Consider the following 16375-nt stretch of genomic DNA (forward strand, 5'->3'; position numbering starts at 1 on the left):
TTCTCTTGTGAGAAATAAATTTCTATTGTCTCTGCCACCCAGGCTATGGCAACTTGAGCAGACTAAGGCAGCCAGACAGTACGAAATCTGTAGATGGGCAACAATTTCCGAGATATACTATTAAATGAACAAAGCAAGATGCAGAGCAGAGTAGTGCTAAAATTGTGTAAAAAGAGAGAATTGTATTTATATGTCAGCTCGTTTATTCACAGAATAGCTCTGGAGATTTTCCAGGAATCCCCACAGTGATCATGTACAAGAAAAGTAGCTAGTGATTTTTTAATTTTGTAAAATGTGAATAAATCTACCATCACATGTCATTACACAATCGAATAATGGGGTGAGCTTCAGGATCCCCTGGAAGATTAAAGGACCCTGCAGTTAGGGGGACCAGGCCAGGTAGGGAATTGGGTTCAGTCCTGGGAGTGTCCTGGGAACGTGACACCAGGCTTGAGTGTGTTTGTGTTTAAAGAATTAGGTTGGTTTCCCGTGCGTGTGGCCTGTAGGGACGGCCTGAGGTCCGCAGGCTGGGTCAGCTCCCTCAAAACCCATTGTTCTTTTTGTGGCTGACTGCAGTTCCACTGTCTCCAGGCAGGGGGCGTGTCGCAGTCTGAACTCGAAGTACCCCGCTAGAGCCCCACATGACAGGGGTCAGGAATGCGCCTGGGGACAGCCAGGGACCGTGGCCAGCACGTCTGTAGCCTTTTATGGACACAAACGAGTGCCCTGGTATTGCCCCCATCCAAGAATGCAGACCCCTCCAGAGGAGCTAGACACCAGGCCTGTGCCTCTTGCAGGCGACATCCTGGGCGAGTGAACCTGGCTCAGGCACTGGGGTGAGGTACTCACTGCTTAGAGCTCACTCATCTGTAGAATGGGGGTGAGTAAACCCACCATGCAAGGCTGCAGTAAAAGTAAAAGGTGTGTCCTGGGCCTACCACTGTGAGACAACTAGCCAGGCACAATAAGCTGTACTTGTTCTTATTATATTTTTATTTTTTTAATGAAGAATCTGACACCACACCCGAGAAATCTTGTTTCAGCTAAGAATTGACTGAGTCTCCCAGAGTCAAATTGTAGGGTGCCCTGTCTTCGGTGTCCTCTTCTCTAAACTGGAGAGCTGTCCTTGACTCCTTTCTCACTCCCACACTAAATTCCTCAGTAATCTTTCTGCTGTTTCCAAAATTTATCCAGAATCCACATGGTCTGAGTCCCTATCATTGTTCCCCTAGGCCAGTGTAATCACCTTCATTTTGTTCTAGCTACCACATTTACCTCAAACAGAGAACTGTGAACACCTGACAAGTTCTTTCTCTACCTGGAACCCTCCATGGCTCCCACCTCAGTTACAGCAAAAATAAAGTCCTCCCCTGAGCCCATAAGGCCCTAAGTGACCTGTAGTCATCTCCCTGCCTTTGCTGCCTCCCACTCTCACTCCCACCGTTGCTCCAGTCACACCTGGATCCTTGCTTTTCATGGAACACATAGACACATTTCAGCCTCAGGGCCTTTGCACCTGCTGTTCCCTTATAGGAAATGCTCTTGCTTCAGGTGTTCCCAGGACAATAACTTCTCAGCTCACATCACATGTTACCACCTCTGCAGAGAGGCCTCCTCTAACCACCATCGCATCATTGTGTTGTCACTGGAACTATCTCTGTTATTTCTTCACTGCATCATCACCTGTGTCCCTAGCAGTGCATCAATTCCACAAGGGCAGCATTTTCATTTTTTTGTCTTTGTTCACTGTTGTGGGGTTTAGCGCCAATAAAAATCCCTTCTTTGCGTCTCTTCTCTCTCCACCATTTCTGTCTGATTTTCCTATAAATCCCATTATTTAAAAAGAAAAAGTCTGCTAAACAGCTCTTAGGGAGGGAAATGGAGGGTCAGAGGGCGTCAGTCTGTGGCTGGTGCGGGTACCGGGGTCCCAGCGGCTGTAGGTGCGCCAGTAGAGCCACTGATGTCCAGTCCATTCCGCTGGGGCGACGAACGCTCAGAGCGGCTACAGCTGCCATCGAGGCCGGGGGGCAACCAACGGTGCAGGCCATCCGAAGACCCAGCGGCGCTGCCGGATCGCTGGGAGGCTCCTGGGCCTCGGTCACAAGGGCGGCGGCCGCAGCAGACAAGGCGCAGGAGCGCGTGGCGCAGGTCGCGGTTGGTGAGCGTGTATATGATGGGGTTCAGAAGAGAGTTGGCCATGGCCAGGCCCAGGAAGGGGTCGGCCTGCAGGAGCACCGGGCAGGCGCGCGCCGGGCACGCCACGTCGAGCAAGAGCAGCAGGAAGAGGGGGCCCCAACACGCCACAAAGGCCAGGAGCACTATGCTGAGAGTGCGCAAGAGAGCCAGCGAGCGCGGTGTACGGCGCGCCCGCCTCGAAGAGCCCCTAACAGCCCCTGCGCACGCCCGCAGGCGCCGCGCGTTGCTGCGCACCTGGCAGTAGATGTGCGCGTAGAGCGCACAGATGGCAGCCAGGATGCCAAGGAAAGCGAGCACGCAGAAGAGCACGTAGGCCTTCGCGTAGAGTGGCAGGACAGTGGAGCAGGCGTCCAGGCGGCCCAGGCAATTCCAGCCCAAAGCGGGCAGTAGCCCGAGGAGCAGCGACACGCCCCAGGCGGTGGCTGCCAGCGCTAGGGTTCGCCCCCGACCGGAGGCGGGCGCAGGTCCCCGGCGCGCCATGGTGAAGCGGCGCTCCAGCGCGATGGCCAGGAGACTCAGCATGGACGCTGCTAACGCCACAAAGACGCCACCCTCTCGCGCGAACCAGAGCGTGGGTGACAGGCGCAGCGTGAGCGGCCCCGACAGCAGGATGTTGGCAGCGTAAGCAGCGCCAGCCAGTAGGTCTGACAATGTGAGGCTGCCCAGGAGCAGGAACATGGGCGCGTGGAAGCGCGGATGGCGTCCGAGCACAAACAGCACGGCCAAGTTCTCCAGCACGATGAATGCGCACACGGCCAGGCACACGACGGCGTCGGCGCGCAGGCCTGCGCCGGGCTGGTAGCGGGCACCGCGGAGCTTGCCGGTGTAGTTGTAGTGCAGGACGATGACCTCGCTCACTGGGGCAGGTCGCAGCAGCCCCGACTCCATGGGTCACCTGCCCCAAGGCTGCGGAGAGGTCCATGCAATGTCAGGCTGGGCGCACACCATCCTCGCGGCCTGCAGAGGCAGGCACGGACCTCGCAGTACTGGGAAAGGGGCCATAAGCCCCTCCTCTCCACCCTATAAGTACACTGGGGAGCAGGGGGAGTTTGGGATGGAAAGGGGCTGGCCATGGAAACAGGGGACAGGGTGACACGGTTCCATAGTTCCTGAGGGATACTCATAACTAACACACAAGCAGGAATATTCAGAAGCATATTCAACCATAAACAGAAAGCACACAAATACAGCCACACACAGGAAGGGACACATAAATACAGCGATACCCACAAGGCATGTAAACAGTTACAAACTAGGGCAAAAGTACAGTCAGACCCCATCAAGACAACATGAAAATACATTCACCCATGGACAAAGCAACACAAATTCAGCCACATGCAGACAGGATCTCACACCCAATGGCACAGGCCACAATTTCACAACCTCTACCTACACCCAGCCTGGAGTCCTGAGCCCTACAATCTGCATGTTTTCCTGTATACACGGCTTTATCCTGCCCAAACCCCTTCATCCACCACAAAACCCCGTGAGAAAGCTGAGCCTGTCTGTGCATTTCACAGAAGCAGAGCCTGAAGGCAACAGACAAGATCCACATAGCACAGACAAGCTCTTGCAAAGGGACACACGTGTCATTAAAGTATAATGACACTTCCCTTGTGACTGAACCCTTTAATCCCCTGGACAACTCTTCCCTTTGTCCCATTTACAGATGAGGAAACTGAGGCTGAAAGAAGTATCTTCCAGAGAAGTAGGCACAAAGATTTTCATGCTCCCACGTTAACACAGCCACACAGAAACGGTTGCACAATCGCACAGGTCCCACTAAACAGATGAGAAAACTAAGGCCTGGGGAGGGAAATTGACTTATTTGGACTTGGCAGGAGTAAATGTATGCCAGACAACTTCAGTTGCACACAGGGAACCAAGCGCAAATGCAGACCCACCGAAGTCAGGGAATCCGCCACGCTGTGGGGAGAGTGCATCACATACATGCAGACACGGGTTGCACTCGCCCTGATGGGGACTGTGAACAGGCTTACAGCCTCTGCACGCCTGCCTGGTCTCAGCTGGCCTGGCAGCAGTATTCAGCGAAACTTGCAGTGGAGTGGCCAGGAGAGGGCAAGGGCCTGAGGATTCCAGGCACCCCCCACCCTCAACCCGCACCAGCATCCAGCCCAGGAGTCTCTGGCTTTATCCTCCCTAGAGGCCTCTGGAAAAGGCCTGGGAACCCCAAGCAAGGAAACCCGGGTAGGGGCCAGAGCAACCTTTCCCGGCCAGACCGAGCCCTGCGCGTCCCAAGGACCCAGTGCTGTACAACTCACCCTGCGCCCTGCTCTTGCGCCCCACGCAGTCGCGAAGCCTGGAGCCCAGAAATCCGATGCGGCTCTGGGGGGTGGACTGGAGCTGGAAGGCAAGGGGGTGGGGTGGAGGGTAGGGGCGGGGGCGGGGCCACAGAGCCGAGCTCTTGTGGTCCCAAGCAATTGCCCCGCCTCTTGGGCTGTGGCACCCAGCCCGTGGCTGCCAGCCTGTGCCACCCACCGCGGCACCGGAGCGGGACCCGGTGGCGACTGGCACCGGGGAGCCCTTGGCTGCCCCCTCCGGAACTGGGTTGCCCTCTTCGGGATGCTCCGTCGCTGGTGGGAGGACCCGGAGACCCGGGAAGGTTTTTTTTTTTTTCTTAAGCGGGGGCGACCGCATCCCGAGCCTCTCCTCTCAAACCCCCAGCAGAGGGATCCCGTCTGTTCTTGGGCTTCTGGGCACTGACGCCCTCTACTTTCCCCTTACCTTCCAACTGACCCTCCTGGGCTGCACCTCAAGGATGCCTGGTCGATGGAGAGACTCTGGCATCGTCGGTTAGGATGGGTCTTCTGCAGGGGCAGCTGTAGGTAGCCTGAGTCCTCACCCCGCAGCGGATAGGTCCCGGCCTGTCCTACTATCCCAGCTCCCACACCGGGCTTGAGGCGGCAGGGGGAGGGCAGGTGCAGGCAGGATTCTGGTGGGAGTCTCCGCCCCACCCCCTAGATAAGGAGGATCTGGATCGTGTACTACCCCCCCCCACGCCCCGTTACCCCTTATCTCTCCAGAGGATGGGATTCACTCATCTATGGTGTTTCTGGGTTGTGTCCCAACCAAACTATCAGCTCTACGGGGTGGGGGGCAGGGATTTTCATCTGTCGTGGGCATTGCCAGGACAAAGCCGGTGCCCAATAAGTATCTCCTGAGTGAATGAATGAATGTCTCCCTCACTTTCTCTGTCTTTCTTCGCTTCTCTCGGAGTCTCTGTTTCTCCCTGACTCTGTGTGTGTGTGTGTGTGTGTGTGTGTGTGTGTGTGTGTGTGTGTGTGTGTGTGTCTTTGTCTGTGTCGCTTTCCCACGCCTCTCCCAGGCCTCCTCCCCTCCTCCAGCGAGCCAGTCCCAGCTGGCCCCCCATCCCCCTAACTCCCAGTTCCCCGGAGCTTCCTGGCCGGGCCCAGCTCCCTAACCCTCAGACCAGAGGCCACAGTCCGGAAAGGGGGCTGGGCCTGGCCGCCAGGACCTTCCCCAGAACGGTACCCTTTGCCTGGGCCGCCGCAGCCTCTGCTGGCTGCGGGTAGGGTGAGGGTGCCCTGGGGGCTTTGAGCAGGAGGCTGGGAATGGGGTGGATCTTGAGCGCCTAGGGGGGAGAAACTGAAAAGGACACCCAGGCCAGGTTGCGCCCCCTTGTATCCCCTTGCAGACCCCCGCCAGCTCCTGTTCCCTCTGTTCCTCGAGAAGACAACCGCTCCTGCTTGCTCTGACCAATCAAAGCCGTGCGCGGGCAGCGCAGCCAGTGGGGCCGATTGGGGTGGAGGATGGGTAACGGTTGTGTACCCCGGGCGCCCCACAGCAGTGAGGACCAAGCCCGCTGGAAGGAGACCTGAAGAATCCCTAAAAGCGTCAGAACCATAAATGACCCACTTCTGCAAAGGGAAGCCACATCTCTGGGTGGGAGGGTGGCTGCTTCGCACCTCCCAGGTCGCGATCTCACCTCCTACGGCCAGGCCCCCTAAGCCGGGTAGAGAGGCTCTTCCTGCCAGGGTCCTGGCCCAGCACCCCTTTCCCATAGACTGAGGCCCTAAGGACTTAGGCTCCAGAGACTGGGGCAGATGTCAGAAGCCTCCTGGACACCTCTGTGCTTCCATCCTGCAGCCACAGTTCTTAAAACTCAGATCACAACCCTCTCCTCCTCCAAACTCCACCATGGTTCTCTGTGTCTCTCTGGGTGGAAAAGCCCAAGTCCTCATCAGGGCCTGCAAGGCCCTGCACAGTCTGTCCTTACTTCTCTCCTCTTTGCCTGCCTTACTCCCTTCCAGCCCCACTGGCCTCCCCCTTGTTCCTCACATACTTCAAGACCTTGCCACTTGAGAATTAGTCTGCCTGAAACACCCTTCCTCCAGCCTTTCCCAGCTGGTCACCTCCTTCAGATAGGCCTTTCTTGATCTGTCCCCCTTTTCTCCAATCTCACATGGCAGTCAGCACCATCTGAAATTACCTTGATTATTATTTTTATTCTTGTGACCTATTGTATGTCTGTGCCCTAGATCCCCAGCTTCAGGAAGTCAGGGACCCAGTCTGTCCCTCAGCCCAGCCCTCATGTAATGTTAAGGGCTGGGTGTCTGAAGCCAGACTCAACTGAATGGGTGCCCTTCTGAGCCTCAACCGCCTCTTCTGTAAAATGGTGATATTAACAGTGCCTGCCCTGAGGGATGTTGTTGAGGACAAAAGCAACAATTTGAACAGAGCTGGGACATGCAGAGAGCACCCAACAAAAATGTTAGCTTGGGTACTATTGGTCACCACTGTATTCCTTTGGAGGCATTAGGAGGATACTCAATGCAGTCCCCATCAAGGACCTCAGGAACCACCAGTTCCCCAACCCATCCCCACTGCAGCAAAGCCTGGTCTCTTCTCAGGGAAAGGGCACCCCTGGCTTCTGAAATCCTGCCACAACCCACTTGCCTAATGCATGCCTGGGCCAGCACACATGCCTGGCAGGTTCTGCTGCCAGGGCCCTCGCCTACAGGGGCCACGTCACCCAATCCTCACCTGGTCTTCACTGAGCAGTGTCTGCACCTCTGAAAGGGCAAAATACCTCTCAGTCCCCTCAGACTCTCACCCATGAAGAGAACCAGGAGACTGCAGCAGAGGTTTCCATCCCCCCTCTTCACCCTCCACCAACCCTGCTGAGGCTGGTGAATAGGCTGCAGGGAGGTGTGAACTGGCAACTTTCTCCTGGTCAGTGATCAGAGCTGCCATGGGGTCCTCAAACTGGAGGCCAGAGGGCCAACTCCAGCTCATAAACATAGGCTTGTTTGCCCAGCACAGAGGTTTCCTCTGCAAACCTCTGTCTGAACTGCACAGAAACACTATACTGTGTACTACAGTCAGTAGCAATGAGTCAACTCAGCTCCCAGATTTGGGTTTCTAAGTACCATTTTCCAATACAGGCAGCCAGGGTTCCTTTAGAGAAATGGCTGATTCTAGGGTTGGGTCAGAGAATTTGTAAAATGATCTTGGAACATCTTCAATGCCAGAACGTGCTTTTGTATTTTTTATTTTTATTTTTAAAAAGAAAGTCAAAAGGACACAGGAGCCAGCCTAAACGAACTCCCACTAGCCACAGCTGGAACAATTTGGACAACTAAATAAATAGTAATGGTTTTTGATAGTCTTGAATTGTAACCCAAAGAATACAATAAATGACCACAAGTTCATACTAATTTTAAGGCCTGATTGGATCAATTTTAAATGGGGGAGAAGGGACTAATCATCCTGAAAGAAGAATTCCAATTAATAAATATAAAATTAATGATGAAAATAGAACATTAATATTAGAATGCCACAAGGCCCTGCACAGTCTTTCCTCCTTACTGATTAATGGAAAAGTTAATGGGCTAAACTTTAAGGAGAAACAGGACATTTGCATAGCATCAAAGTTTCTCCCCCCAAATATTATTAATCACTTTGGGGGCCTTAATATTTGTTCACAAATTTAACTTCTCTGTTTAAGGGGTGGAGCTAAGTTCCTCTCTCTTTTACAGGGGCTGGACTTGGTGCCTTGTTTACAAGGAATAAAGTGTGGCCCACACAAAAACCTGCGCATAATGTTGCTAGCAGCTTTGTTCGTAATTGCCAAGACTCGGAAGAAACCAAGATGTCCTTCATCAGGTGAGTGGATAAATAAATTGTGGTACATCTATCCAGACAATGGAATGTTTATTAGTCAGCACTAAAAAACAAATGAGCTTTCAAGCCATAAAAAGACATGGAGGAACCTTAAATGCATATTGCTAAGTGAAGCTGATCTAAAGACTACACACCATATGATTTCAATTCTGGATATGGCAAAACTATGCAGACAACAAAAAGATCAAGGGTTGGCAAAGTTCGGTAGTAGGGAGAGATGAATAGGCAGAGCACATGGGATTTTTAGGACTGTGAAAATACTTCATATGATACTGTAATGGTAGATGCATGTCATTATACATTTGTCCAAACCCACAGACTGTACAATGCCAAGAGTGAACCCTAATGTGGACTATGACCTTTTGGTGATGATGTATCAATGTAGGTTCATCAGTTGTACCAAATGCACCACTGTGGTGTGGGATGTCCGTAGTGGGGGAGGTTTGGGGGGGGGGCAGGTATATGGGAAATCTCTGTGCCTTCCACTCAATTTTACCATGAACCTGTAACTGTTCTAAAAATAAAGTTTATTAATTTTTTTTAAGGTAAAAACGTCAGCCTGAGAGGCCCTCGAGTGGGCAGGTACTCCCAGGCCATGCCACCTGGAGGCTTTGGACATTTGTATTGCCAGCCTGGTCTCTGGAGATTATTTGAGTTTCAGACCCCTGGGTGAGATATCAGGAGCATGGGTTCTACAGCTGACAGATGTCAGAATGACTCAATTTTCTAAACCACTCTGAGCCTCAGTTTCCTCATGTGAAAATGGGAACACACATTGTCCCATGCCCATAAGGGGCTCACATGTTAGTGGGAGATTTAAAAAACAAATCCACAGATATGTTAAGAAGATAATTCTGCATAGTGATGTGTGCTGTCATAATGTGATATATGAGTGGCTATTTTACTATTTAAAAAAATTTATTTATTTATTTATTTGAGAGAGAGAGAGAGAGAAACATTGATTTCTTATTCCATTTATTTACATAGTCATTGACTGATTCTTGTATGTGCCCTGACCGGGGATCAAACTCCAACCTTGGAGTATCAGGACAACACTCTAACCAGCTAAGCCACCTGGCCAGGGCCATCATGGGCTGCTTCTTTTTTTATTGTAATTTTTTCCCGTTACCATTTATCCCCCCATACCCTCTTCCACCTCCACCCTCTTGCCCGTCTGAAATCACCACACTGCTGTCGGTGTCCTTGAGTTCTTTTTCTTTTTCACTTGCTCCCTCCCTGGACCTCTTACTAAAGATTCGAAAAAGCCCTAGAAAGAGGTTATGAATTGGGAGGGGGAGGGGAGAAGAAGGCAGCTTGGTGGCGGGAAGGTCACTTTGTCCTGAGGTACTGGGCATGAATTTAGCAGAACCCCGCCTCTCTCCTCTCACCTGCTCACCTCAGGCCTGGCAAACCCCCTAGGGGAAAATATGACTTTATCCCCCCTTCAGTGTATCCCTTATGTCCCAGGCTCTAGGCTTGGAAACTTGGAATCAGCATCTCCTCTCTTGTTCCCTCACACTTAGACATTCATTTCACAGATTACATAGGGAGGGGAAAGAACTGCTGGGTGCAGGTATTGGATCAGCACATGCAAGAGCCTGGAGACTGGAAAGAATGTGTGTATAAGTGAAACAGAAATCAGGTCAACTGGGCAGCAGCCTGGCTTAGGGGAAGGAAAGTGGAGGGTGGTGGAATTGGGTCTAGGAGAGGGTCAGGCCTGGTGGGGCCTCACATGTCAGGCGTCTGGTGTCTGACCACCACCTTGCTGTGTGACTTGCTTAACCTCTTTGACCTCAGTCTCCCCACCTATAAAATTGAGTCACAAAAGTCTTTTTCTTTCTCACAGTGATGTCAGTATTAATGCAATCATTGCCTGACCCAGAGCTAACTACTCACTAAAAGTCAGGTATTATTTTTTAACAGCTCTGTTGACAAGTATAATTCACATATGATACAATCTACCCATTTCAAGTATACAATTCTATGGTTCCTAGTGTATTACAATTCTTTGATGATGGTGTGTAACCATTACCAAAATCAATTTTAGGACATTTCATTAGTCAAGAAGAAAACCCTTTACCCACTGGCAGTCACACTCATTTCTCCCTCCCCCAGGCCCTACAAACCACTGATTCTACTTTCTGTCTCTGGATTTGCCTATTCTGGACATTTCATATAAATGGAAACATACACAGTGTGGCCTTTTGAGTCTGGCTCCTTTCACTCAGTATAACATTTTCAAGATTCATCCATATCATAGCATGAATCAGTATGTTGTCATTCCTTTTTATGGCTGAATAATGTTTCATGGTATGGATTATACCATATTTTGTTTATTCAGTCATCAACTGAAGAGCACATGGGTTGTTTCCACTTTTTTGGATAGCTTGAAAAATGCTTCTGTGAACCTGTGTACAGGTTTTTTGTGTGGGCATAGGGTTTCATAGAGTGAAACTGCTAGGTCATATGGTAACTTTATGTTTAAGATTTTGAGGAACTGCCAGACTGTTTTCCAAAGCGATTGCACCATTTTGCATTTCCACCAGCAATGTATAGCGGTTTGGATTTCCCCACATCCTTTCTAACACTTGTTATTTTGCATCCGTTTTTTAAAAAGATTTTATTTATTTATTTTTAGAAAGAGAAGAAGGGAGGGAGAAAGAGAGGGAGAGAAACATCAGTGTAAGAGAGAAACATTGATCAGTTGCCTCCTGCATGCGTCCTGTCTGGGGATCAAACCCACAGTACAGGCATGTGCCCTCAGTGGGAATCAAACCCATGACCTTTTGCTTTGCAGGATGACACTCAACCAAAGGAGCCACACCAGTCAGGGTGCATACTTTTCTACTATAGCCAGCCTAGTGGGAGTGAAGTGATTTTGGTAGTTATTAGTTTTTGTTACTATTTTTATTGATCCCACTGTCCACACTGCAGTACGTCTTTCCTCCTGTCTTTCCCATGCTCATGACCCTCCGAAACTCATTGGTGTCCTCTGAAGAAAGTTCAAGGATCTAGCCATTGATATTTAGCTCTTGCCCCCCTATCCCTATCCCTCTCCCATACCACACCTACTGCCTCTGAATCTGTAAATCTGGCAACTACTCCTCATGGGCAAAGAGGGTCTGGTTATGGGATCAGACAGATGTGAGTTGGAATCCTGGCTCTGACGATCTTGGGTAGATAGATTTAGCTCTGTGAGCTCATTTTATCACCAATTAAATAGGAATCATAATTATTCTCTTTCTCATAGGGTTCAATGAGACAGTTATGTCAACTCTTTAGTACAATGCCTGGCATTGAGTAGGGGCTGTATTTATCAGGATTTGTTTGGTTGGAAGTTCCAGGGGAAAGAAAAACTAACTTCAATTAAAACACAATTCAAAGTGGTATGATGGGAGAAAAGAATGAATTGGCTCATGTAACTGAAAATCTAGGTATCTATGAGTTGGGTTGACTTCAGACATAGCTGGATCAAGAAATTCCAGTGCCACCAGGAATCTAACTCTGTCTCTTGGTTTGACTGGGCTTTCATCTCATCAAATTCCCTTTGGGTGACAGAGATTCTGCCTGGCACTGTGGATCCATTATCCCCACTCAGCAGCCACTTGGAAAAAGACATTCAGCTACTCCAGGGTTTCAAAGGAAGCCCAATACTGCCCTGGCTGATGTGGCTCACTGGATTGAGTGCTGACCTGAGAACCAAAGGGTTGCTGGCTTGATTCCCACTCAGGGCACATGCCTGGGATGTGGGCCAGGTCCCTGGTTGGGGGCGCCTGAGAGGCAGCTACACATTGATGTTTCTCTCCCTCTCTTTCTCCCTCCCTTCCCTTCTCTCTAAAAATACATATGTAAAATCTTTAAAAAATGAAAAAAAATTCTTAAAAACAAAAATCAAAAGTTAAAAAAAAAAAAGAGACAAAAGAAGCCCAATAATAAATTTCATTGACCCATCACATGTCATGACTAAACCAATCACCTGCTCTAGGGAATGAACTGCCTTGACTGGCTAGTTTGGAAAATGTGGGATGGGGTCACCCCAAGTTTGGTCTAAGCACCTTCTTCAGGGCATAGAGTCCCCAAACCATGATAGGTCGTGTTTTAGGCATCTGAATGGGGACAGTCACAGAGCTGCAGAAAGGTCAGTTCAATTTGGAAAGTTCAGTTTGGGGCCGACTGTGCTTAAGATGCCTCCCACTCATCACATGGTGCCTCTGAGTCACCACCTGGATATGGGACATGTATTCACCTGCTGTCTTGGTGGCTCACATTCTTTTTATTGCTTTTATGGAAATGTAATTTCATTTTTATTTGAGGGATACAATTAAGAAGCATAATTATTAGGATATAATTTCTCCAGCCTAAGTTAGTTGCTTTTTTTTTTTCTCTCTTTGCCTTCCTCTCTTAGTTCCGGCTCTGCATCTCAATTCAACTTTCTAAATGATCAAATCTGCCAGATAATCTATAGGCAGAATTTTGTTTTCCTCCTGGGTTTTTCTGCTGAGGAATTCCTCCTCTCACCCTCCCAGGAGTTCTATTTATATCCTAGTTTGGGACTGGTTTCCTCAATCTCATGTCTTTTTTTTTTTTTTTTTTTTTTTCCCTTGCTTTACCACCTTGTTTTGAGACTATGAGGACACAGGAGATAATATTTTTGAACACTTCCATGTTTTCAAATGTCTTTTCATGCTCCTTACACTTAATATTTTCTCTGGAAATACTGTTCTGGATTGAAAATTCTTTTCTGTCTGAATTTTGAGTCCATAGACCCAGTGTATCTTTGCTTACATTGTCTTTGAATGTGCTGTTCATTCTGCCAGAAATGCATCTCCCTCTTCTCTCTCTCTCTCTCTTTTTTTTTTTTTTTTTTTTTGCTAATTACTAGTACTCATTGTTAAGATTCCATAATAGACATTTCTAGGGTAGACCAATATCTACTGAATGAAAAAGCACATTGAACTAAGTGCCGCCCTGTGGGGAACCGCTCCTTGTGGTTTCAGGAATTGTAGCCTGGGCCATGAGCCAGGCTTCCCCCCTACCCTGGGAAGTGTTTAAGTCTCAACAGAACACTGGAAGGCTGTGAGAGAGACAGGACCAAAGGCCACTCAGAGGGTTTCCATGGGAATTGGACTTAAAGAATGCTTATTATGCTTTGGAGCTTGCTCTGCTTTTCTTATCTCTCAATTAACTATAAACAATCTCTAGCAAGGAATGTAAGAAACCTTGCACCTAATGCCAGTGTGCCATCGAGATGTTTAATAGACCCTAACACAGACTGGTCACTGTGCCCTCTATATTGATATCTATAATCTACAACTGTCAACTGTAATCCAGGCACCTAAAAGCTAATTGATGATTTATGAATTTTGACCTTGTGTCTCCCATGCATACCCTTGTCAATAAAAAGCATGAGGAATGGAGGTCTTGCACTTTCTCCACTAGAGAAAACAGCTGCCTCCCTACCCCCCAGACAAAATACAGTGTCCTGGATAGATTTGTTCCACCGTGGTCGTAAAACCTCTGCTGGACAGAGTAGTTTCCAACCAAGCCGGGGTGTTGGAGGCAGCTCAGCCTCATTTGGCGCCTGGACGTGGGGCCTCACCTCCCTTGACTAATTCCAGCCATTTGAATGTGAGTAGTGTGTCACTCACTTCTGAGCAGAGGCATCAAAAAGCCCCCTCACTTCCAGTCTCCCTTTTGTCTCTCTATGGCAATTGAGGTGATGAATTCCACCGCAAGATGGTGGGTGCCTTGTCAGCTTAGACCCTGAATAACTGTTTGGAGCTGAGTCCCTGACAACCCATGCAGGATGAGGAAAATTAGGGAGAAATAAACTTTGGTTGTGTTAAGCCACTGCATTTTGGACTTGCTTGTTACTGCAGTGAAACTTGACCTATTCTGACTAATACACAGCACATCTTAAATGTGGCTTCCTCAGAGATGTCCTGGATCAAAGTCCCCAAATTAGATTACTTCCCCTTATTAATAGCTTGTGTTTTCTTACAAGACCCTATTAAACTTATAACTATGTAATTATTTGTATAAATGAGTTGATGACCTGTCTCCCACATCTCACCTCTAAGATCCCAAGAAGAGACAGCGGTATATTTATGTTATCCATTGCCGCAGCCCCAAATCTAGCACACAACATGGCACATAGTAGATGCTCAGGATATTTGTTGAATGAAAATATAGTTTTGCAAACTTTCAGTCAAAAAGGCATGATGAACACAGCCATTTCTAGAGCATTCTCTCACACAATTCTCAGTGCAAGAGAGGCATGTGAGGCAAGATGGATGGTTCCAAGCAATCAAGCAAGCAAGCTGGACAAGGAAAGCCTCATCTGTCATGAGAAAACATCTATCCACATATTTACGTTTTCTTCAAGAGAATGTAGTTTATTCTAGCAACTGCTTAGCCTGGGAGGGGTTTCTAGAGCCTGATTTATTTCACGAAGAGGCATGGAAACTGGGTGGAGAGGCACGAAAATATTCTTGGAATTGCGATAAAAGTCATGTACTGATGCCAAAATACAGTCACCAGAAAGCAATCCTACCTTACTGAGTTCCACTCAAGTTCAATTTTGCATTGGTGCCCTAATGCTACTACACTGATTTGGTTTGTTTTTGTTTTTGTTTTTTCAATTTTATTGAGATATCAGTGATGTACAATAAACTGCATGAACTTCAAATGTTCCCGTTCCTCTATTCCATGCCAATACTTGGTAAGGTCAGTGTTTTCATTTTAGCTGTTCCAACGGTTTGTAGTGGCATCGGATTACTGTGTATTCTGCATTTCCCTGATGGCTAATGATGCTGAGAATCTTTTCATGTGCTGTGTGGCATCCAGTTGTCTCCTTTTGTAAAGAGTCTGTTCAAATCTTTTGCCCATGTTTTTATTGGGTTGCTTTCTGAGTTGTAAATGCATGATGACTATGAAGATGACCACTGCAAATAATAGTGGTTCCTGTATCATATTGTCTCTATTTCTGAGCCTCTACTTCCTCATCTGCAAAATGGGGATAATATTTGAACTTACTGTATAGGGTTGTGCTGAGGGTTAAATGACTTAAGACAGTTAAAGCCATTAAGGCAAGGCTTGAAGAAGTTGAGGAAGTCAGCTGTGGAGACTCAGAAACAGCTGGGAGGAGACTGAAAACAACTAAGTTCTATAATCACTTACTGTATTTAGTCATTTAACAAACAGTTATTGTGCACCTTGTGTGTTTCAATACAAGAGGCACTGGAGAGCAGGTGCAGCTTGCTTCTCTCATGGTCATTGTTGGCCCCTGTGTGGGTATGCTGCAAGTGGTGATGGACGTTCTTAAAAAACTAATGGCCATTGGACAGTTCTCACTCATCTTTGTGGGGCTCTCACATGGGACACAGGGATTAACAAGCAATGATACAATGATTAGGAATTCTTATACTTGTGGTCAGGGGAAGTCTGAGAATACATAAGGAAGTCTAGTGCAAGTTAGAGGTCAGGACAGGCGTCTCAGAGCAGGTGATGGGCAAGATGAGGCATGGATGAGAGGAGGGATACACTACATGCACTGGTTTTCTGGAACTGCTGTAATAAATCACCACAAACTGGGTGGCTTAAAACAGAAGTGGATTGGCTGCGGCCCGTGTGGCTTGGTTGGTTGGAGCATCGCACAAGTTTGATCCCTAGTTAGGGCACATACCCAAGTGGCACATTCAGGTCCCTGGTCAGGGTGCGTGCAGGAGGCAGCTGTTTCTCTCTTTATGTCTCTCTCTTTTCCCCCCACCTCTCTAAAATCAATGAACATATCCTCGGGCAAGAATTTTCAAAATGAAAAACGGAAGTGGTTTCTCTCACAGGGTTGGAAGCTAGATTTCAAAGTTGGAGAGTCGTTGGGGCCATGTTCTCTCTGAAGGCTCCACATGAGCAGGTAGAACCCTTCCCTGCCTCTTTCTAGCTTCTGGTGGTTACTGGCGTTTTCTGGTTGGCCTGCAGCTATGTAATCCAATCTCTGCCTCCATGGCCACATAAC

The 16375-nt window shown here is 48.6% G+C and overlaps 1 protein-coding gene across 1 annotated transcript; it reads right to left on the minus strand.

The window, feature by feature from the left end:
- Window positions 1-972: 972 nt before the first annotated feature.
- Window positions 973-5081, minus strand: S1PR5 (sphingosine-1-phosphate receptor 5). Its single transcript, XM_090288797.1, has 3 exons — window positions 4942-5081; window positions 4479-4560; window positions 973-3102 (listed from the first exon to the last, which is right to left on the minus strand). The coding sequence occupies exon 3, from the start codon at window positions 3082-3084 to the stop codon at window positions 1897-1899; it is 1188 nt and encodes a 395-aa protein (XP_090144923.1). The 5' UTR covers window positions 3085-3102; window positions 4479-4560; window positions 4942-5081; the 3' UTR covers window positions 973-1896.
- Between the last annotated feature and the right edge of the window lie 11294 nt (window positions 5082-16375).

This window comes from Furipterus horrens, unplaced genomic scaffold, assembly GCF_987537825.1.
Source record: "Furipterus horrens unplaced genomic scaffold, mFurHor1.1.pri manual_scaffold_10, whole genome shotgun sequence".
Taxonomy (NCBI): Eukaryota; Metazoa; Chordata; class Mammalia; order Chiroptera; family Furipteridae; genus Furipterus; species Furipterus horrens.

What these genes read in the sequence shown, in the direction of transcription:
- S1PR5 (XM_090288797.1), bottom strand. Translation starts at nt 3,084, where the DNA reads ATGGAGTCGGGGCTGCTGCGACCTGCCCCAGTGAGCGAGGTCATCGTC.